This window comes from Eulemur rufifrons, chromosome 19 (genome assembly GCF_041146395.1).
Source record: "Eulemur rufifrons isolate Redbay chromosome 19, OSU_ERuf_1, whole genome shotgun sequence".
Classification (NCBI taxonomy): Eukaryota; Metazoa; Chordata; class Mammalia; order Primates; family Lemuridae; genus Eulemur; species Eulemur rufifrons.
The window spans coordinates 90,624,964-90,649,882 of NC_091001.1; the positions used below are offsets into that span (position 1 = coordinate 90,624,964).

At 40.6% G+C, this 24,919-nt stretch overlaps 1 protein-coding gene across 4 annotated transcripts in view; it reads right to left on the bottom strand.

Moving 5' to 3' along the window:
• LTBP1 (latent transforming growth factor beta binding protein 1) overlaps nucleotides 1-24,919 on the bottom strand; it is a 384,917-nt gene that overhangs the window by 232,458 nt on the left and 127,540 nt on the right. For all 4 annotated transcript variants that reach the window (XM_069495124.1, XM_069495127.1, XM_069495126.1 and 1 more), the window contains one exon: nucleotides 22,689-22,858. In XM_069495124.1, the coding sequence (XP_069351225.1) occupies nucleotides 22,689-22,858 (170 nt within the window). The remainder of the gene's footprint in view (nucleotides 1-22,688; nucleotides 22,859-24,919) is intronic.

The window sequence follows — 24,919 nt, forward strand, 5'->3', positions numbered from 1 at the left end:
CACAAAGCACATCCTAGGTATAGGCAGTCCCTAGAAAGTGCTATTCTTTCTTGAGTTGAAATACAGTCTCACAGTAACTTTCACCCATTCATCCTAATTCAGTTCACCATGTCATCCTCTACATAACAGCCCTTCAAATACTCAACGTAACTGCCACAAAATCAAAGAAAGCTAAAATTAGAAAGACTTGAAGTCATCAGCTGGGCTGGCCCTCTCACTTAACAGAAGAAAAATGATTCCTCAGGAGGACGAAGCCCTCCATTCTTTTTAAATGTTTTCCCAAAAAAGTTTCTCCTTCGCCAGTGACCCTAACACTGGAGGATCCGGACATGCTGCCTGAGGTGGGGAGATATCCTCGTGGCTAATCGGGCTCCCTGGCACTCGAAAGATGGCACCCGAAAGGAAGCTATCGATGCTTTATATCAGTGGCTGGCAAACTTTTTTTCTGCAAAGGGCTAAATAGTAAATAATTTAAGATTGCAGGCCGCAAGAACTCTGTTGCAACTATTCAATTCCGCTGCAGTTTACATACTGTCAAAAACAATATGTAAATGAGCGGGTGTGGCCGTGTTCCGATAAAACTTTACTTAAAGAATCAGAGTTTGCTGATCACTGCTTGAAATGTTTATATGACATTCCAAAATCATCTAGGAGTTTACCTCAGAAATTAAAAAAATAATAATAATAACATAGAATGGTGACTCCACAATCAGACAAAAATTCACCTCGTTTGTTTTTTTACAGTAGCACAAACAAATCAGCTTATACCCTAAATTGTCAGAGTATGCTTATAAATATCTTGAGGATACTTTGTGTGTGCAAGTGTGTGAAGCCCAAGAAAAAAAGAGACAACATCTTCCCACTTCAAAAGAATATAAACTTGTATTTTTTCTGGCTCCTGGTACAATGATGAAATTGGAAACGGTGTGCCAACTATTTTGTCTTCTCTGGCATTAACTTGCAGCGCCAGCAGCTGCCATGCAGATGCTCACACAGTCACCTAAATTATGCTCACTTAGGCAAACTGAGACATCCAAAGAAAGCAAGCACTTAATCATCATTCCCATTTCACCTCCCAGCTACAGTAGTCACTTTATAGGCACTGGAGATTCTCAGAGCCTATTGTTTTTAAAAACTTCTTATATTTCTTTGCCAAAAGAATTTTTTTTGGCCTGGAATCGTCTGGATTTTCAAAAGGCAGAGACAGTTTCATATGACTTAATTCTGATTTTTACAATGTTCACATCTTTTTGGAAGCAGAAGATACATTTTATTTCATATAAAAATAAAAATGCGTGTGTTTTACAAGCATTCGGCCATAAAGTAATCTAATTCTAAAACAGACACTTGTATTCCCGGGTCCCCTCATCTCTTCAGGAAGCATTTGCTTCTTCGTTATTATTAGCTTTAGGTTTCCATGTCAATCTTCTCAAAATTGGTAGCAAAAACTCACAACTGCTTTTGACATTAAACTGTCCTTCAGATCCCTAATAAGTTTCTCGATAAACACTGAATGGGTTAGAAAATACATTCTCCCATCCCTGCTTTTTAAAAGTCATTCCCACATATCTAGGGTATAAAGAGTTTACGTTTTAAAATACAAAAAACAAAGGTCCACCTTCTGCTCTGAGCTTCAAATTCCTCATGTGATAAGCTGAAGACATCACTCACCTTTCAAGAGTTTGGTAAGACTCGAACTCTCTTCCACAGGCCATTTGGTATATCCGAGACATCTTCCCTGAATGCCTTGAATAAGCTAAGACTGAGAGACCCCTGGTGCTTTGCAACAAATGTGGGATAAATGAAGTGAACTGAAAGTGTCCATGGAACAAGGACGACTGTTGAACCCCACAGAGATCCAGGACTCACAGGATGCTGGAGGTCATTCTGGTCTAAGGCCCTGCCTGCTTCACCAGTGTGGAGACAAGCTCAGGACCAACCAGGGGTGGAAGACCATCCCCAGCGAGCAACACCTACTGGCTCATTAGGAATTAACCAAGAATTACAAATCTGAGAAGCCAAAGTTAGGCCAGTCAGGAGTTAACAGAAAATCGTTGGCACAGCTTTTGTGCTTGGTCCCTCTGAGGAAAAAAAATGTAATTTTTAGATCCCCGTAGGTAAATCAGCCCCAGAAATCCTAAGCAAGCGCTTTAAAACCATGAGTGTTAGAGGCCTTGGCTAGAGGCGCAGATCGCCTGGAGCCACGTAGCACCTCCATCGGGCCTCCTAGTCGGTCAGTCAAGGCACTCAAGAGGCAACATCCTGTCTGCAGCTCCTGCCAGGCCCCGTGCAAATTCATACCTGCAAGAACAGGCAACCGGCACATGGTTTAAAACAAACCACAGATATTCAGAGTGAGTGGCAAATGGGATGAAGTGAAGCCGACGCCCCTCCCCCCAAGATAAAAAGCTTTCATTTCTGCTTCGTAATCATTAACAATAGAGGGGAAAATACAAAAATGGGAAAATTGTTCTGGACAAATGGGCTTCAGTCTAGAAAAGAGCACAGTTGCCATCTTGCAGTCATTAGAGTAGGATGTGACCAAAAGCAAAGACAGCCAAAGAAATAAATGTAACAAGTTCAAGACTCACATCAGATGTCATGAGCAAATACTGTCTCCTCAGCATCCATCCAGAATGCTGTGACAGCACATCAGCATTCGTCCAACTTAAACAACAGGGACCAACTGGCACAGGCAATATCCTCTGGGAAGAAGCAGCCTCCCGGTGGCTCAAAGCCACCACCCTGTTTAAAGAGACCTACAGGCTGATTCAATGCACAGGTCACATGTACTCTCTTCTCGGTGTGAGAGAAACTGAGCTAATCGCAGCCCATCGCCTGCCCAAAGGCCAAGAATTCTTTGAAGGACAAATCATAAAAACATTAAATAATGCTTAGAACAACAGGACTTTATTGTTCAGCTCCCCAGGCTTGCTGAACTCCTCCTGGACTATTAACATACTGCCCATAGAGTGCTCTGTGTTCCTCCAGAAAGGTGCTATGTAAATAAAAATTAATAGCAAATCTATTACTTCACCAGGCTGCCCCAGTCCTGGAAAACCCTCCAAGAGGGAAACTCAGATGAGATCACTAGTACTGATGTGCGCAGTTCCTCTGGTGAGAATCTGGAGGTACGTTCCAGCTCCATCTCTTGAGTTTTTCAGGTAGGAGGAAATAAATAAGGAGGTAGTGAGTGAAACAGCTGCTACACAGGTGATAGAAATCTAAGTGAAGGAACATCTGAGCTTTCTCTTTCTCTCCCTTTCAATTCCCCTTAATATTCACTAGAGGAAACTGTATGTCAGTTACTCATCCTCTCTCCCATATATACGTATCATTTCCTTCCATTTATACACACTTCAGGAGACAGCCACACAGAGAGGCAAAGAAGAGTATATTACATCATTTCATACAAGAATAAATTTCTGGACATGCTCCGGATTTCCTAAGGAAATGCTGATTGCTCATCAGAAAAACAGGTTTCAAATGTACACCATATTTGAAAATGCAGCCTCCAAAATATCCATTCGAGCAGATAGATGTACAGCAGTTACCTAATCACACACACTCAGAGTAGCCTTACTTATTGTTTCACTGAGAAAACAGAAGCTAAAAGGCACAAGCCTACTATCAACTTCCCTGTATCTGTGGCTGTCCTGCCTTCCTCCTGATGAAGGACATGGTCCCATCTAAGGTAAAGCCCTCCCCTGAAGCAGCAGATCCCTTCTGCTCTTCCCAGTAGCATGCAGACATGCTGGACTCCGGCCCATCTTTACAGAACACCCCCGTCCCACTGTCCCCATTGCATTCCATGGCAGCTAATACTCTCCTTCTCTACTCTTCTTACAGCAAAACCCCTCCCCCAAGAGCTGTCTATACTGGCTGTCTCTGCTACCTACCCTACCCATTCTCCCTTGAACCTGCTGCAATCAGGCTTTTGATGCCACCACTTTGCTAAAGCTTCCCTGATGAAGGTCACCAGTGGCCTCCACACTGCCAAATCCAATGACAAGCTCTCTGGTTCTCTTACTCAGAATTTCAGCACATTTGACAAAGTAGAGCACTCTGCTTCACAACACACTTTCTCCACTTGGCTTCACCCTGTTCTCTTGGGGTTCTCTCCTAACTCGCTGGCCTCCTGTCCTCATGATCTTATCCGAGAGAGAGCCCCAGAGCTCAGCGTGTGTAGCCTCCTCTTCTCTACACTGATTTCCTAGATGACATCATCTTGTCCTACCCCATGATTTTAAATACCACCTATAGAATTCTGTATAGTAAATGTATAACTCCTGCCTCAATCACCTCTACCTTGTATATATGTGTGTGCATGCACGTATTGGAGATGTACACATATATACACACATACGCATATGTACATACACACACATATATATATCTCCAATAATCCGGCTGCTTATAGGACTTGGCTAGGTAGATGTCTAACGGACATCGCAAACAAAATGTATTCAAAATTAAGCTTTGATTTCTCCTTGTACCCACATCCAAACCTGTTCTCGTCAAGTCTTTCTCTGTTTCTGAAAACAGCAGGTCTATTCTTGACTCTGTTTTTTCATCAACTGATATCAATACAACAGCAAATCCTGTAGCTCTATTTCTAGAAGGTGACAGATTCTCACCACCTCCGTGGCAAGCATCCTGGTGCAATACACCATCAGTCTCCTAGCTGGACTGCCCTCTCCCATCCACGTCCTCCTACAGTTTATGCTGCACACAGTACTCAGTGCATCCTTTCCAGCGTACAGAAGTCAGATCACAGCCCTCCTCCCTTCTGCTGGCTTCCCAGCTCAATCAGAAGACAAGCTGGGGTCCTCACAATGACCTATGGGGCTCCCCACAAACTAGTCCCTGTGACCTCTGAGACCTCATCTCCTACAACTCTCTCCAGCCCGCTCCATTGTGGCTTCCCTGCTATTCCTCACATATCAGCACACACCCGTCTCTGGCCTTTGCACTTGCTGTTCCCTCTGCTTGAATACTTTCCGCAGATATGCACAGCCCCTTCCCTTACCTCCTTCAAGGCCCTAAATATCACACTAGCATGGAGAACCTTCCTATCTGACAAAAAATTGCAACACCCTCCCCACATTACCCATCCCTGGTACCTTTCCTTACTTTTCCTATTTATTATAAACACACTTCATATGTTTACTGTGCTCAAAAAATAACAATGGAATAAACTTCACTGACAGGCAACTAAATAAATATTAGTATTTGCCTATGGGGCAGTGTTTAAAAAAAGGACACTCCTATAAAACCTTTAGCTTCAAAAGATATTTCTTACATATTTGTCAGAGAGAAATATGTTAATCATAAAAGTCTCAGATCAAAGGAAAGTTATTATGGCTTAGAACCCTACAATCATTACAAAACACTTTTTCCCCAAATCATTACCAAAAAATGCCCACTGATATTTTCAAATAGTAAAACAATTTTTAATTAAATATGCCAAAGAGAATAACTGAATAAGCAACAGGAAACAGCAATTTCTAAAGCACTTTTCAAAAGAAAAAAAATTATTTGCTACCAAAATTTCACAATGTATTATGCAAGAATCCTATTTACACATGATAAAAATGTCTTCTAACTTTTTAGATAAAATCTGTGTAGGGTGTTTAATTTTTAATATATTCTTGATTTACTAAGTATTCGTTTCCTTTGTTAGGCAAAGAACAACAAGAAAACCTCACATGCCACTAACCAGATGCTACAACTCTTATGGGAACTGCTACTAAGCTATAAAATTCACTCAAAAAGAGAAATATATTTTGGTTCACAGCTCAGGGAGACTGGCCAAGGGACAAACCAAAGGTCCAGCAATAAAGATGGTAGATATCATCCCAAATTTCCACTTATTTGGGGGGTCAGGTCTAATTTCCTATTTCACTCATTTAATCTTTGTTTTATCTTGACTCGAGATTTAAAGACTAAGATTTTCACCTAGAATATGCTTTTTCTCACCATCGATTCTGCCCTGCCAGCCTGACTGCACTGCCCCCAGTAGGACCTTAAATAGCACACTTTGAGACTTCATCATTGCTTTAATCTTTCCTTTTTCTGTTCAGTGTTTTCCCTCTTTAAAAAACAAACTCTTCTCTATAAATATAAGCAAAGGTTCTATTTTTTTTTATTTGTGTATATTACTGGGGTACAAATGTTTAGGTTACATATATTGCCTTTTCCCCACCCGAGTCAGAGCTTCAAGGGTGTCCCTCCGCCAGACAGTGCGCACCGCACCCATTACGTGTGAATATACCCATCCCGTCCTCCCCACTCCCACCTGACTGACACCCAATGAATGTTACTACTATGTGTGCACATAAATGTTGATTAGTTAATACCAATTTGATGATGAGGACATGTGGTGCTTGTTTTTTCATTCTTAGGATACTTCACTTAGTAGAATGTGCTCCAGCTCTATCCAGGATAATACAAGAGGTGCTAGATCATCATTGTTTTTTGTGGCTGAGTAGAACTCCATGGTATACATATACCACATTGTATTAATCCACTCATGGATTGATGGGCACTTGGGTTGTTTCTACATCTTTGCAATTGTGAATTGTGTTGCTATAAACATTCAAGTGCAGATGTCTTTTTTATACAATGTCTTTTGTTCCTTTGAGTAGATGCCCAGTAATGCCATTGCTGGATCAAATGGTAGTTCTACTTGTAGCTCTTTGAGGTATCTCCATATTACTTTCCACAGAGGTTGTACTAGTTTGCAGTCCTACCAGCAGTGTATGAGTGTTCCTATCTCTCTACATCCACGCCAACATTTATTGTTTTGGGACTTTTTGATAAAGGCCATTCTCACTGGAGTTAAGTGATATCTCATTGTGGTTTGGATTTGCATTTCCCTGATGATGAGAGATGTTGAACATTTTTTCAAGTTTCTTGGCCATTAGTCTATCTTCTTTTGAAAAGTTTCTGTTCATGTCCTTTGCCCACTTTTCGATAGGGTTGTTTGACTTTTTCTCGCTGATTTTCCTGAGTTCTATATAGATGCTAGTTATCAGCCCTTTATGGGATGTGTAGCATGCGAATATTTTCTCCCATTCTGCAAAGGTTCTATTTTTATCCCTAGAACTAAACCAAATATTTTTGAAGGTATAATATATTTTACAGTCAAAAGACTTTTGCCCAACAAGTAGTTTACTCACCCAGCAGGATCTGACCCAGTGTTGGAGGAAAGAAAATAATAAAAGTAATAAAAGAGGAGAACTAGCAAAACAAATCAATGACTTTTTGACATTTTCATTTTCTGACCTTTTCTGTAACATTTTTCTTTAACATCATAGACACTGAAGGGATTCAATTGTCCAGGCATACATAGTTCTTCAGTAAAAGGATGAGGAATCCCAGAAAAGTTCAGGGCAGGGTCCAGACTGCAGTCCAGGGACAGAGGTGATAGAACTTGCTTCAGGCATCTAACTAGTGGCAACAACAGGGCACACGTCTCAGTCCTGGTGTCCCCGGAACTTCACGGGGCTGTTCCATGGTGCTTCTTTCAAGACGACTTTTAAAACTCACCAGTCTAGAACATACTTGGAAATCTCTCCTCTATTCCTAATCCTGAATACTAGAGAAACTTCCAGTGTTGTCCCATCCAGAAGGGACAGTGGTATCTGTAATGCTGTGACTGAAGAGTTGAAGAAACACATCCTCCAAGAAGAAAGTCTTGATACCAGTTCGTAAAAAGAAGGAAGGAAGGGAGAGAGGGCGCTCAGTGTACCCATTCTCTCAGTTCAGAATTGCGAATGTACTCCACGGCCACGATCTAGAATCCTGATGATTATGGGAACCATACTTGAGGGGGGTTAAATGAGTTTGCCCTAAGATTTTTTGGGGGGAAGTGAGGGGCATCATGCTTCAAGACGTTACTCTAAGGGTTTGTCTCTCAATGGGGAAAACCATTTAAAGATACGTTTTTTTCATAAGTGAAAAATCTCTACCTCCCTCAAAGATCCTATGCCAGTCTTGGCGGCAGCACAGCTTTAGACTCCACGCCATGGCACATGGCTGGAGGCGGCAGATGTACATTTGACAAGACTGACTTCACTGTTGTCCGTGAAACAGAACAAGAAGCAGACGAGCCAACACTTTCCTGTCTTCCGTCTCTAACACTCATGCAATCTGGCTAGTGTGCACGGGCTCCTTACAAAAATAGTAGTTAGACGGGCTTCATGTGACTCAAGTTTTCTGTCCCTTAATTTTGGAACAGAATTAGGTTTTATTTATCCCCACATTTGTTGTTTTCAAAGAGCAAGTAAACGGGGGCATTTGCTAGTGGTCTATCACTCACCATTTCCATAAATAACATCTGTTCGTACATGGAGGAGCAAGACTAGACAATCTGTTTACCAAGGAACACAGTTCATGGCTTATACACAAGCGTAAGTAGAGAACATTCTTCTCAAGGGTCCCAGATTATCTCTACCACACACCTTGAAAATTAGGATCCTGCATAATTGTTATGACAATATTTCTGACAAAATCAAATTCCCTGAAAGGAAATTAAGACCCCTTCCTATCTAGGCCCAACCTACATCTCCTGTCACCCCTCTACGTAGAGCCAAGGCATGAGCCCAGCCAAGCTGTTGAAAGGGCCTCACTCATAAGCCTGTTTCCTCCACATGCAGTTGCCTTCCCCTGGCCCCATCCCCACCTTGCATCCTTTCCACTCAACTAAAATAACCCCCTCCACCATTCTCACTGACCTAGGCACAACCAAATGTTACAGCTCCCATATCTTCTTCACTCTCTGCAGATATTTCTATTCATGTACACTTCTCTACTTTTCTCACCTTCCTTTGGTCTCAATCAAGCCAAAGAAAATAGTTTCTATTCTTATCCTCCTCTTCTATCTATAACCAATGTCCTGCCTGGTCATTCTCTCTTTTTGGGAAAAGAAAAGAGAATGTGGTAAGAGGGGAGCATCAGAGGACTGGAACATAGTGGCTGGAGATGAAAAATGTCATCCAAGTTGATATGAACCGAGGCTAGGAACACATGGGAAGACAGACTATGACAAGGGTAGAAAAGTGACTTTTACTCAAACTAATGACTGGAAGTCATGTAACTTTACAGGAGTTGAATACCCTCAGGCTTCTATCACGTTCATAAAGGGGGCTTGGAACTTTTCCTGACACCTAAGGGCACACACAATGAAGGAAATGACTTATTACACTTTATAAAATTTAAATTCTGCTTAAAAGGGGAAAATAAGTCAAAAGTCAAAATTGGCATTTTAAAATCTCTGAATTAATTCAGAAATACAGCATCATGGAATCCAAGCTTGCAGAATACTGATTCTGTCATTGACTTCATTTTTTTTCTAGTACAAACTTCCCTCTGGCTCAGTTTTTAAATGTTTCCATCAAATGGCTCCAACTGCTCCACCCAAGGGACAAATTCAATAGAACTCATCATTAGGAAAGATTTCAGCCTCAAATATCCCTTTTTATCAAAGTCATCATATTATATCTAGCTATGTTCCAGTATTATATGATAAATAAAAATGAAAAATAATTAGTTGCCAATGAAAATTACCAATGTACAATTGTACATTGTAAGTTTTCCAGCTGTCAGCTAATTCTTTCTAGGTTACCAATTTTCAAATTCCTCTCTTCCTTTGGCTCTCATCAAGAGAGTGCCTCCTCTGTTGAACATCGTGATGGTTTTAAAATATGTCCACAAATTCTTTGATACATCTTTCTTCAAGAGACAAAGTCTAATCTCCCCTTGAGCATGGACTGGTTATTGTGAAGCTTGTCTACAAAACAGAATAAGTGGAAGTGATGGTTTGCGACTTCAGAGACTAGATGTAAAAGGCACTGCAGCTTCTGTCTTGGTCTCTGTTGGGTTGCTCACTCTGGGCGAAGCCAGCTCCCATGCTACAAGGACACTTAAGCAACCTATGGAGAGGCCCATGTGGCAAAGAACTGAAGCTTCCTGCCAACAGCCATCTGAATGAATCATCTTGAAAGCAGATCCTCCAGCCCCAGTCAAGCCTTCAGATAACTGCAGCCCCTACTGATATCCTGGTTGCAACTTCATGAAAGAACTTGAGCCGGAGCCAATCAGCTAAGGTATCTCTAAATTCTTGAACCACAGAAACCGTGAGATACTGTTTGTTGCCTTAAACTTTGCTATGCAACGACAGATAACTAACATAAACATACATACAAACCACACTCCTCTTTCTCTGCTTTTCTTTTTGCCTAGATTCTGAGAATGGCAAAAATGATGGACCTTTCTAAAAGCACAGAGCACTGTCTACATGATTGACAGACTCAGGAAACGTGTAACGTACCTACTAAGCTGCAGAGCTCAAATACACACCACAATTGTGTAAGCTATAATTATACCCATTTTGCAGACAAGGAAACCACAGAGATGTTCATTAGAACCTAACCAAAGTCATTTTGTTAGGAAATGGTAGAGCTACAATTTTAGTGTAAGACCTTGTTCTTTCCTCAATACCTCAAAATGCCTCTCCTATACTTGTAAGGAACATTTCTAAGAAAATTATATCACATTAAGTGCTTGGGAAAGTCGAGATGAGAAAGGGAAACAAACATAGATTGATTAACTACATAGTAAGTTATGGGGTTGGCAGTATGCTAGAGATCTTATATCCTTCATCTCACTTTATTCTCACAACAGTCCTATGGAACAAGTGTTAAGATTTTTATTTGGCAAAGAAACTGATCTTCAGAGGCTCAAGGGGATAGAATTCAGTAAAACCACTCACAGGTTCTCCCCTCCAGGATCTTGAAATCTGGAGTGAAAAAAAAAAGACACATAAGGAATAATGCCACCCAACCCATCTAATATACCTCATAAGACTGTAGCAGGGGCCATGTGAAATAATTTGTATGGATATAATTTGTAAGCTGTAAAATACTATGCAAATGAAAGAAGGTATCATTACATATAGTCAGATCTAAGTGGAGCAACTGTAAGAAAAGTTCAAACCAGTAGGGACACTTAACCCATGATATATTATACTATAGAGCAAAATCTACAAGTGCTTCTACATATAGAAAAGTTTTCATCTCAGGATGTTTGCTTTCATGATCATAACTATTATTAAAGACTATAGAATAAAGCAAGATTCTACCATGGACTTTCCTCCCTACATAATTCCCAGGTACAACTTGATTGCTTGACTTTGTTTGAAAGGTATCAAAATGAATTTCAACCAGCTATAGAAACTCACTGATTAGAAAGGTTTACTTGGCATTTGAAAAACTTTTGTTAAGATAAACAATTCTTACCAGTAGCTCTACAGTCAGATAACAAATAATTTTTAAAACGTTATTGCCTTAAATATCCTACATATAATAAAATTTACAAATATATAAAATAGAGTCCAATTTTGACTTTGTACTCACCTAAAAATAATTTTACACAAAGAGCTAAAGTGGTACTTTTTTCAATTAATAAGATTTGTTTTGGCAATTTCTAAATCAAATTTTTGGCTCCTAACTTAAACATATGAATAAAATGGAGGGTACCTTTTAAATAGTCAAATAATGCACTGATATTATAATGTAATGTATCAAATTAATGAATACGAAGTGTTTAGTACAGTGGTTGACATGCAGAAAGTGCTAAATAGATGAGGAGGAGAAAGATGAAAGTTACCTAGTGTCTTTGATGTAGAAAAATGAGCCTACGTCCAAATTTCCTAACCACCTGATCTTCAATGACAAGAATTCAATTTACAATACCTTCAGGGTTTTGGTTTTTTTTTTTTTACTCAAAGTACTTGTTCTTGAGGTATATTAAGGTGTGGTTTGGAAACTGGGATCTCTGACAAGAAACATTATGAATCACTTTCTCCACTAAGAGACTCTGTAAAACCCCCTTAAAGAGAAGCATCTAATTTTGCTATATTTCTATGTTCAAGACATGGCAGAGCATGCCTGATAAGTATTTACACACAATACCACACTGTGGTTGCCAGAAAACCCACACCAAAAAAGATGAATGAATAGGTGGCATGATGGGATTTCAGGAGTCTTACTGAAAAGGTTCCTTAATCCACACTCACTAACGAACTAGAGCTGGACATTCTCCATTCCGTGTGAGCACGAATCCCTGAGACCCGAGCATTCTTCTGTTAAAAATTCAAATGGGTACTCAGACATGAATATGGCAACACATCAGGCCCTACTGACCCCCAGGCCAGGCAGAACAATTCTCCAAGAGTTCCCAGGGTCTCAGGAAACTGATGGAAATGACTCGCCCACTCCTGTCTCCATTTGCCAACCCAGCCCAAACTTTCTCAGAAGTCAGGACATGCGGACAGGAGGAAGAGCTATAAAGGGAGTGACGAAAAGAAGGCGAGCAGCTGGGTTTTCCCTCTCTAGAAGGCAAGCTTTGGTGCTCTGAGTAATCAGGACACGCAGCTGTTAGAGAGCAGGGTAGAAATAGAACATGTGTTGGCTGGGGTCTTCTGCCTACAGAACAATGGGGGGTGCACATTATCTCAAGCAATAGGATGCTACAGTAAGACTGTGTGCAGCAGTAAGGGAAATGGAAGTCTCTAGAGAAGCCAGGAGCAGCCAGCCATACAAACCAGACCTCACAAAGACTAAGACATAGTTCAACAACTGAAAAGATGCTAACAACCCACAGTACTTTTAGCAGCCCATTATGTGCTGTTCCATCCCCAATCCTTTTCAGAAATGCTGTTGGACTTCATTTTTGTACCCAGCATTAATGTGATAGAAAGCTTCTCTCTGGCTGTTTGTGCTTCTTTTTGGTATTCTACTTCTGTTCCATCTACTTAATGTTCAACTCTTACAAATTCCTTAAGAGATGATAGAAAGCTTCTCTCTGGCTGTTTGTGCTTCTTTTTGGTATTCTACTTCTGTTCCATCTACTTAATGTTCAACTCTTACAAATTCCTTAAGAGAGATTCTGATTAATCGAACTTAGTCAACATCAGCCCTGTTTGGGAAAGCTCCTCTCCCAGCCCACCTCATAGGCAGCTGGCCAGTCTCACATGGGTTTTACTCTGGTCAAGTGCCTGCCCATTTTCCAGTTCACTGTGGCCAGAAGGTGAGGTCACCCATAATGGCACTTTTACCTGGATATATCCTGTCCGATCACAACAGTATCATCTGCTCTACTGAGACTAACAACTGATTTGTCCAAATTGTTTTAAAAAGTAGATCTTCTGTCCTGCTGAAATGGTAATCTAAGAACAACAGATTTCAAGGGAGTTGGCGTGTCAGCAGACCAGATGCATGCCTTTTTTATGGTAAAAGAAGGAAGAATGGAAACATACAATGCCTCATAGAGCCCTCACTCTGAGCCTGCACACTTATTCCACCCGCCGCCCTCCGCTGGTCAAAGCAAGTCACGTGACCAAACCCAGAGCCAAGGATGGTGACAGAGCAGGAAAGTCCTCTATACCCACAAGGAAGCCACGACAAGAGGGAGGTGGGAAGGAAGAAAGAATCATGCATAAATAATACAATCTACCATTTTTATTATTTGTTCTAGGGTGCATAAAATGTTAGGAGGAAAAAGTTAAATAGATCAGAGAATCATCCTTAATAAAAATATATCTACCATCTTCTCTCCCTATAAAAGCAAACTAAAGTGCACTTAAATACTTCATTTTCATTAAATTTCTACAGTTTCATAAAAAAATTTTAAAAAAGCCACCCTTTGGATCAGAAATTATCTACCTAACTGAATCATAAAAGGTGGGTATAGTGTTTTTGATTGATGAATAAAGGAAATAAATATAAATCAAAAGATTTTGTTTGGAGAGAGGATTATTCGGTAACCCTCTAAAGGAAAGCAGACGCCTGCTTCAGCCGGCGACTCTATGGAATGTAAGCTGAAAGCGTGGGAGGAAGAGCTCTGGTTTCTGCTGGATCTGAGTCAGGCATTTGCACTCGGGAGATGCACCTGTAGCCATTAAGGGGCGTTCATGAAACAAGGAGCCCAGCTGCCGGGTGCGTGTGCTTCCAGGCCTCGTTAGGGGAGAGCACTCAATCCCACACAAGAAGCGCAGGGGCCATCGACACTGGGAACCATGACCACCGCCCTCTCACCTGCTCTCCTGCTCCCTGTGGATGCTTTTCTTTCTTCCACCAAAGCTTTCTATATCTGTTTCTAGGATACAGGGATTTTTAACTAATTATTATGTTTTTCCCAAAAGCAAGCATTGCCTATTTAAAATATTTCATTTCGTTAAAAAAAAAAAAACACAAAAAAAAACTAGAACCTTGAAACACCAAACTTGTGAAGTGCAGTTAGGGCTATGAGAATTTTAAGTGGCTACTTCCTTTATGGATAATGTAAGAAGCTCAAAAAAATGACGTCAAAAATTATACACATATATTTACGTGATTAACCCTGTGTGTACATATACACAACCATCACACATATATACACACACACATATTTCATGTTTAAAGTTTGCCTATCAGAAGAATTACTCAACCATAACCATGCTGCAATCAGCTCTTAGGGAAGAAAGTTTTTCCATCTCCTCTTCCAGCCATGGATTAACTTCTCCCTCCTTTGTATGGGAACAAAGGAGAGCCAGGGCAGCTGGGTTTTAATTTAGATACATTTCAAGTTCACAAGGGGCTAAGGCCCTGTAAATATTAAAAAATAAACAATGCAGAACTAAAATAACAGAAAATCCCAACACAAAGTCTTTCAAGAAATGTCATATAAAAAAAGAAGAAAGGTACTGATCCTTTCCTCAAAGTGGGGACAGACTCACCACAAGGCAGTCATTGTCAGTGTTAAGAGGACTCTTCTATAAGGAGTCTAACTCAAGGGAAGACAAAGCATTCCACTCCAATTCCCTTGGGAACATCTCATGAGCAGTATTTTATACAGGCTTGTTTATTTTGACTCAAAACTATCATTTCAACTCTGATTAATTCCCTCAAAACTATTTCCCCATTCAGAAGTAAAATCAAGCAAAGCCCTCAATTTCTGACAAAAGACATCCTAAGGCTGAGTAGGCACCATCTCCTTTCTTTTTCAAATGCAAGTTTTCTCCATCCAAAATGCTGCTTTGTAGTTTCTCCCCATGTAAACTAGAAATTCACTTGTGTTATTTTTCCCTGGGGGGGGGGGAGTCACAGTTTGATTCCAGAATATTCTAGAGCCATACAGTATTGACTTCTCAGTATCTTAAACTCAGATAGTCTCAACACTCAGAAATATCCTTGAATTTACTTGTTATGAAACCTTGGGCCCTTGGAATTAAAACCTTTCTCTGGCACTAAAGGTTGCCTGCCTGATAGAGGAATTTAAACTACATCATCCTTCACTCTAGAAGGTTTTTCTCCATCGCTGTTTTCATATTGCTGGATAAGCTTCTTGGAAGTGTTTATAATCAATCCATATCTACTATTTCCCAGCTATCTATCTTAAACTTTGGGTGGCCAATCAGGAGACAAAGAGAACATTCATGTTCGCATAGCTTCCCTGAACTGGGATGTTATCAAATAACTCTCAGATAAAACATACCATCCTCCCAGATCCTCACCCAACCCCCTCCTCAGCACACCATCCATGGCAAGACTGCTCATGCAACTTTCTTTGCAATAGGTTATATAACCTGTCCCTCAATAAAATCTGCACTGCCAAGGATACCAGCTCAGCAGAACCTTGTCCATCCAAATTCACCAGAATGCTTTCTCAGGCATCAGTCTGTACACAGTGTAATGTTGTTCTACTGTCTAGACTCTCAAACCAAGGAATTGCCAGAAATCACCTACAACTAGGTGATTTTCCTCTAGCCATCTTCAGTGCTAACATCCACACCACCATACTGCTGAGAAACTGGCTCAAGGTTCCTGATTCCCGCACAGAACTGCACATGAGTGCCCCAGGAGCTTCAGGAACCTGTTGATTTCACAAGGAAAAAAGCTTTACCATCATTCTTTCCTTAAGGCAGTCTGCTTCCACACCCAGTTTTCCTCTTAAATGCTTAAGCATTTTTAGTTTGTTTTCATCATCTTGTAAGGTCACTTCTGGCTGGTCCAACTTCCACTGCCATTTAGTACCCACTGAGTTGGTGTGGGGCCAATCCCAAAGACACGTTTGTGTGCACACAAGAAGTTAAAGCAGTCTCCACACAGGGAAGGCTTTCAGTGCTGCAGACATGTGTCTCTTGGTCCATCTGCACAGCTCTGCCCTAAGGTTGATTCTCCCAGTCAACCTGCCAGGAACCATCAGTGCCAGTATCTCAGAGAAGTGGAGTTGCCAACACACTAGATTTTTCCTCCTACTGCTTCTTTTCTCTCATGGCACGATGTGTAATACCACCCATATCCTCAACTTCAACATCCAAATTGAGGCTAGGAACAGACTCTTCTTCACTAGCATCTTCTAACTGAAGATCTCCATATTGCAATTCATCCCATGCATAAGAATCTGCCTCCAATTCTCCCTGACTTATCATACCCATGTTTGTCTGATAAAGACAGTCGCCATTCCAGGGATTCTTCTCTCTTCTGCAAAGGGCCAATAAGTAAGGGATGAACTTGGTCTTCCATGCTCTGAAGCCAAGCATCTAACCATCACAGGTGCTCTCAGCTAAGCCATAGACATCCTCCCCTGTGAACATTCAGTAACTGGCATTAGGCATCCAGAGCCTTTCATCAACGTTCTTGCCCACTTCCTTGAAGTGGCCGGCACAAGCAGACTTGTCCAGGTCAAATACTGGCTATTCTAATGTTCAGATTTGTTTTGCCAAAGCAAATATCTTGGATGTCTTCTCTAACCTTCTGCAGAACTACTCTGCTCTCTCACTCAGGACAACCGAAAAGATCCAGACAATTTTACTGGTAACCTCTTCTCCGTACCAGACTTCAACCACAGAGGATTTTCAAAGGGAAACATAACCATTTGTCATCAAACCTGGAGATGCTTTCATGCCTTGTCTTGCTTCTTGGTGTCAGTCCGCTAATGCTACCAGCAACACATTCAACTGTAGTGTCATTAAAAGTGTAAAGAAACAGCCTTGCATGCCTAGAGAGTCCACACTCTTCTTAGTCTGGGACTATGGAATGTGTCAGGCCACAACTGGAATGCAGGGGCTCAGGCAACAAGGCTGCCAAGAACAACAGATTCTTTGCATCCCTCTCTGACCAGAGCTCAGGAGACCTGGGGAGCTGTTCTATCTCCAAACAGAGGAGGCGGGAGATTTCAGTCAGCCCGTGATTGACAGCTGAGTAGGAGCTGAGCTGAGTGGCCTGTTGCAAAGACTGGGAGAGATCAACACAGACCAGAATTCGGGGCTAAGATTCTCCCATAGCGCCAGTGCAGGCAGGAATTACATTTTCTTCTGTCAGAAGTGGCCCACTGGGGGGCCATGTGTGTGCTTTTTCACCTCTATGGCTGCTCATTTAAACAAAAAGGGTTAGATTTAACACTTTAAGTAAAAAGTGGCAGTCCTCATTTTATTTTTTTTGCAATCTAATAGTACTTTTGTGTTTGCAAATGCCAGTAATTTCTTTCCCCCTGTGTCCCCCAATCTTACGCATCAGAAAATACACTGGCAATTTTTTAACAAGCCTGAGTTGTATCTGTTTAAAAGACCTTCAGGAAGTTAGTATATAAAACATAATATCTGCCTTTCCTGCAGTTTAAAATTTCTGCTTTGTTGAATTTAAAAAACTAAAATTTTAGAAGGCTTTGAGAAATAAGTAACGTATTTGAAATCTAAGCCCATCTTGTTAGGAAAGCAACTGGAATTAGCAATAAGAAGTCCAATTTGGAGAAGTTCAAATTTCTAAATCATTTCAAATATTAAAGTGATATAATAAAAAAGGGGACAAAACAAGCAAATGTTTAAATCGAAGATTCCCTAATCTTTCAGTTCTAGGACTCCTCTTCGTGCAGGCCAGAAACCAGTTGTCTAGGGAACCATTTCAGTTCCATGGATGTTACCGCTGCTCATTCTAAAGATATCTTTAAAAGTAACTCTATGATCTTAGTAAGTTCCCCAGTGTCTTATAACCCTGATGATAAAACTGTCCTTATGCCATAGACTACAACAGAAATATTATTTTCTGGTTTTAGTATTATCAAGCATCCCATATTATTTTTATTGCAACAGTAGATAGTATGATGTGGACACTTACTACCCTCAAGGTCTTTTTCTAGTGAGTTGTGCCAAACTAATCTCCGCCTGTGTGAGTTACTTGGGTTTGCTCCTAAGCATGTGCTATTCTAATCTCGACTGACCATTTTTATAAGATGATCTTTTTCACATGTATGTCATTTCAGTTTTTCTTCCTCTGGGTTAAAAATACTACTAAACTATGCACAACAGAATTTTGTTTTACATACTGAATTTTTTCCTACAAGTCACTAAGGAAGTTACCTTCCACCACACACCATGCTTGGGACTTCTGAGAGCTGATGAGCTCCATTCCTTGGAGCTGATACTGAGTCATCTATAACGACCTATTCAGCAATAATTTCTTATACACTTATTTGTGATTGTTAATTGAGAAATAATATACATACCATAGAATTCACTCTTAAGTGTATAGAACTCAGTGGTTTTTAGTATATTCACAAGGTTGTACAACCACCATGACCATCTAATTCCAGAATACTTTCATCACCTCAAAAGAAACCCCTTAGCTACAAATAGCCACTCTCCATTCCCCTCTCCCCAGTCCCCGGCAACCACTAATCTACTTTCTCTCTCTATGGATTTGCCTATTCTGGATGTTCTATACAAATGGAATCACACAGTATGTTGTCTGGATTCTTTTACTCAGTATGTTTTCAAAGGTCCCCCAAACTGTAACATGTATCAGTATCTTATTCCTTTCTAAAGCTGAGTAATATTCCATTATTTGAATTTTTCTCATTTTGTTTATCCACTCACCAGTTGGACGGACATTTGGGCTGTTCCCACTCTCTCGGCTGTTATGAATAATGCTGCTATGAACATCTGTGTACAAGTTTTTGTGTGAACATATGTTTTCAGTTCTTCTGAGTATATATCTAGGTGTGGGATTGTTAGGCCATATGGTAACTCCATATTTAACTTTTTTGAGGAACTCAAGTAGTATCTTAATTTGATACTGTGCAGTGATGTGGCCAGTACTGGTTCATCCAATAAAATGTTATTTCCACCAATATTAAAAGGTTTTCTATAAACAATCAGAAGTAACATCCATCACTTTCCCAATTGCTACATGGCCTGCCATTCTAACATTAAAAGTAACTAGACTTATCTGGCACAGTAGTTTTCGGGTAGTTCATGCTTTTCTGGCTGCCTTCAAACTAAGCGGAGATGTAGCTGAGAAGTGTCATGGTGTGGAGGGTGGGTTGACGGGGGCCCTGACAATGAAGGGCAGTGGTTACAGGCATGGTCCCTTGGGCACCATGTTCCAAGCACCAATCGATCAGGTCCAAAATCTAGAAGTTTTCAGTAGAGTGCGAGACTGTGAGTCTGCAGATGAGGAGGTGACAGCCCATTAGCCAAACCCAGCCAGCCACCCAATTTTTTACAGCCTGCAAGATTGATTTTCACATTTTTAAGTGGTTCCATTTTAAACAGCTATATAAGTACCTATATAACATCCTCAGTTTGCCCATTGGCTCACAAAGCCTGAAATATTTACTATCAGGCCCTTTAAGAAAAATTTACTGACCTCTGCTCTAGATGATACTCACTCAAACTAAATTATTTTAAGACTAATGCATAGAGCAGAGCACCAAGATATTAATTTATCACTGTAGCTGATGCTTTAGCAGTGACTGGAGAACCAACCCAGGATGGCAAGTTACCTAGAAAGTGACTCTGAAGGTGGGTAAGTACACAGAACCCAAACAGGAACAGTACTAGGTGTGCACTGGATACGAATGTCCAGTTATGACACCAAAACTCTGGGAATTCCAATAAAATATTCATTCCTCACAAAAGAGAGCACCTCACTAGCAACTTGATGGTTTGTTTCCTTCTAATTTGTTTTATCTGGAGAGTGCTACACTTGGCACATTAACCTATTTCACTTCACTAAGTTCATCACCTCCACCTTCATCCCTTTTCTGCTTATTCTGACCAATGCTCTCTTCTCTCACCAGGTGTCAACAGCAAATCTTTATTCCCTTGGCTTGCAGACTGATGTCTCCTCCTACAATGAGCTATTAAGTTACACCAATGCTTAGAGCTTAGGTATACATTATTATTGCCACTTGCAAGATAACAATATTAAGCCTAACAACTGGTAAATAATTACTATAAACCACCTTTTTTATTTTATCCCCTTTAAAGGAGGATAATGATGCTTGTTCCTGCCAACCTAAATGTTCTCTATAGTGCTAGTTAGTAGGTTCTTAAAATTAACAGCAGTTATAACAACTGCTATGGCACACATCAATCCACCGACTTCACCCCAAGATACATCATGCGCAACTAATCTTAATATCTTCTATTTAAGAGTCAGAATTATCAGTTTGTGTTTGACCTTCAAATCTTTCAGCACAATGAGAATTTAATCTGTTTGCATTTGATCTGTTCTGTAAAGGTGAAAATAAAGACACTAAAAGCTTCTACTTTTCCTCAGTCTTTCCTTATTCATTTTTCCTTCCTTTCTGTTCCACATAAGGTTTCCCTGGAGCCCCGTCTTCGAGTGGGAGTGCATGGAGACGGAATACTTTTAGGTCCTTCCTACTACCCGCACCTCCTTTCCAGTTTTAGTCTTCCCATTGTGGTTCTTCCTCAGTTTTGCTATTTCAGTATCCGTAACGGTCCCGCCAAATTACCTCTTTTTAAAACTTTCCAATTAGCCTTCCAGCTCTCGGTAAAGCTCTGGCCTCAGCAAAAACAGTCACATTTCCCTTCCCGTCCTTCCTACATGCCACTCTCAGTTAATTTCTGGGCCTCGTTTTGAACAAGAGCCATGTTTTGGGGGGCTTTGAGCTGAGACCTCCATCACTGTGATACTGTGTTAGTCTACATTCCTTTGCTAGATCCCCACTATGTAGAAAATAGGTTTAAACAGACAAGTGGGAAAGTTATGAACAGTACAGATAATTGTAATTCCAAAATATGATTTCATCTTCCAGGACACATTTAATAGCTTGACCAAGGCTTGAGAGTTTAAAATACATACACATACACAGTAGGAATTTTCATTCCAATAACAAATCATCAATAACAAACCAAAGCAGTCTAGTCTCTAGCCTTAATACCAGCGATTCTCAAATCATCTTTTCTTGACACCCCCACATAACTCAGAATTCTCTTCTTCATCAGTATGATCATAAACTTTCAAAAACTCTCTTGCCATCACCCTCTAATTTTGGAGAGCTTCTAAAAAAATATCATCTAAATGAAACCCCTAAGGAAATAAGAAGCATCTTTTTATTTTTAAAATTAAGATTAGAAAATTATAAAAAAAAAGATTAGAAAATTATTATACACTCAAGGGATAGTCACATAAGAGAAACAAGCTATTAAGTAAGGAAATCAAAGGATCTTTAAAAAATAAGATAGGTGCATCTGTTCTTTTGCAGATGACTTGGAAGTGATCTTGCCTAAAGGCAAGGCGATGATCTAAATGATTTCTATATTCTTCCCTAAGGGCATGCTTTCCTCATCCTCCCAAAAAAACACACCAAACTATTGCTCTGGGGTCCAGCCACCAGTCACTGTGCAGAACTCTCAGAAGATGAAAAGTGGATATACAAGCCTGTACTTGATACTCTCTTTGTTAAATGACCAATTATGAGGGAAGAATAAATCACTTTAGGTTCAGTACAGAAACTGGGAGGTGGGAGTGGACCTAGGGAATCGAACACACAACAGATATGGACTTCACGTGTCAAACAGTAGTAAAAAGTCTTTCTCAGCCCTTCGTCCTATTCTTGGTGGTGAAAGACAGTCCTCTTCCACACCACAACTGTCACTCTCTTTCACTGCTTATGGAGCAGGCAATCAGTCCACATGGGACAGGGCAGGAAGCCGATGGAACGAGAGTGTGCGTCCAGCTCTCGCCTTTGGATGGTCTGCGCCTCGCTCCAGAACGTTTTCTCCAGATGCTGCCAGCAGACACTCTGTAATACCTAAACCACAAATCATCACGCTCTCCGCCCTTTGAGCCAGGGCTTGTCCTTGAGCTTCCCACGTAGCGAGATACTAACCATGCTTGCCACTGATAAAATAGTGCTTTACAGCTTCAGGGTCAAAGCTGCCACACCAGCTGCTTGATACACTAAAAAGTAGGTGGACCTTGTAACATAAAAATATCCACAGTAGGTGAACCTCAGAGAGTCATGCGGGACATTTCACAAGGAATGAATCCTGGCTAGCTTACTAAGAAAATATTTTATCAATGTAAACATGTCAGACATACGACTGTGCCTAAAATTAGAGGAAATATGTCTTAGAAATGGAGCCATCTTGCAGAAACAGAACTGCAGGCAGGCCATTTCAGATTCATTTCCAAAATCCAGGAATACTGCCTTTCCTCAGAATAAGGAAACCATGCTAAACATGTGCTGTCTGGTTGTTTTAGGAACGGCTGTGGGTTTTTTAATGACTCTTGAATTTTATCTACTGTGACACATGAAAGCCATCTAAACTGAACAAAGTGTTTCCAAACTATGACATTATAACTTAGGAAAATGATTGACTGGACTATACTCACGCTGAAAAGGTGCTGCAACTTGATCCTGCCCGTATCTTAAAGGGAAGGAACCGTCAGTGGACTGCTCTCCTGAAACCACCTTCTGGGCTGGAAAGTACTTAGGCTGGAGCACATATTCCTGGGTCTGGCCACGATGAATCCTCAGATTCTGCGAGGAAAGGGGTGTCACTCTGGGAAGAAACAAAATAAAGACAAGGAAATAAATAAAGGCCTTTTAAAAGTCAACTCAGAAGGAAAGAACAAGAAATTAGTTAAATTTAGAAAGGAGCATACATTATACACAAAGCTCATGCTTCCCTTCAAATATCGTAGCTGACCATTTGCAGCATATAAGGAAGGAACTAACAACTTATCCTTGGAAATTTCCAACATGAAAGGGACTCTGCCCGTCCAGTCAAGAAGCATAATAATAAATAGATCATCACATGTGGATTTTATCAGAGGATTCAGAGCACAGCGACCATAAGCCTTCATGCAAAACACATACCATTTATAAGAAAAAGACAAAGATATATATACAAACAGGTACATATATACATAAGTGAGCAGCATCGGAAATGGGAAGGGGGAAATGGGGAAGAGAGTACGGGAAGGGGATTATGCAAGAAATGCCCAGGTGGATTAGTTAAACAAAATCAACTATAAGCAGTTAGAGTCTGTATGGTACAGTGGCACCTTCTACCTCTGCCTAGCACTGAAAAGTTAGTTGCTCAACCTCCTTAAGCCTCAGTTTCCTAATCTGTAGAATGGAATCTCTGCCACACAGCGCTGAAGAAAAAAAGATGCTCATAAAAATCTGAACACACAAAAACTTAAACAAAATTATAAAATAATTTTAATTTCCTTTTGAAATATAAAGTATGATGATGCCTTAGGGAAACACTTAATTTTTTATGCTGTATCTCATAATGATATAAATTGTACTATTAGAGTTAAATGGTTTATAATTACTAGTTCCTAAGAATAACAGGAACAGTAACTAATCATAATCTCATTATCTTTTCAATAAGGCAAGGCAAGACCTCCGGGGACTTCTGAACACGATTACCATGTTTTCACACTCCTGGCCCAACCCTTTATTTTCTGTGACAGAGCTCTTCCAAGTGCATGTAATGCATACTTTAAAATAACAAGCCTTTGCCCAGATTCAATTATTCCCTGAGGGAGAGAAATGAAATCATTAGCTAAGACTAATAAGTAATGAAAAATATAAAGAAGATATACCAACTAATTCCAGAATACGCAAAATTGCTACTGAAATGGTTAGAACGGTGCATTTTAGCAGCAAACGAAGGCTTTGCAAGGAAACCTGTTGTTTAGTGTAATCTGACCCAAAAGACCAACCCTAAGGAGGGACTAACTGAGCAAGTGACAAGGGGAAGAAATGACACCATGGCAGGTTAGTGCAAAAAGTAAACTGCCAAGCCACCATACAATGTTTCACCAAAAGCAATAAAAGAATCTTGAATAGACCCACTCCACTGAATTCATTCTAGTTGGGGCTGTGAATGAACTATTCTGTGGGACAAGGCATTCATGAGAGAGAAAGGAACAGAAGAGGCTGGGAGTAGGGTGTTTCCCTCTTAACCAGTCTGTGATCAAGACCTATCACATTAAACCCTGTAGTCTCAAGAAAGCCTGGAAAATCCATCGTGGGCCCGGATTTTCCCAGATGCAATACCATGCAAGGGCACTCCCTTTGTCACCAGACTAATGACTAAATTACTAAAAGCCTAAGGCTTAACATTGTAAACACTTTTATTTTGATGATGTAAGTGTTGTTTTGAACTTTAAATATGTTTTGGTTGGGACAGAGTAGAAGGTGAAACAGCTGGACACATCTGGTGGTGACCGATAAGAACCACAATTCTCTGCTGTCAGCCTTGTGGAAAGGAGAAGCCCTCCTGCTCATCTCAGAAGCCACTTGCTCTCCAGGCACGCTGTCGCCCTGTCACTACGTTGCTGTGACCCACTGAGAGACATGCAGACTAGCTCCTGTTCAGAAAAAGAAAACCTACGCTGTGAGCTAGGCTGACGCCACGGCACTCTAGCCCAGGCAATAGCGTGAGACTCTGTCCCAAAAAAAAAAGAAAAGAGAAAAGAAAACCTAGCATTCCAGGAGACCTTGGGCTGCTACAACTAATTCCTGCCCTGGTCACCGCCAGGAAGGTGAAAATGCTGGGTCTGCCTTCCAACTGAGGTCCTCCCTTCTCTCCCCTCTAAATCGAGGA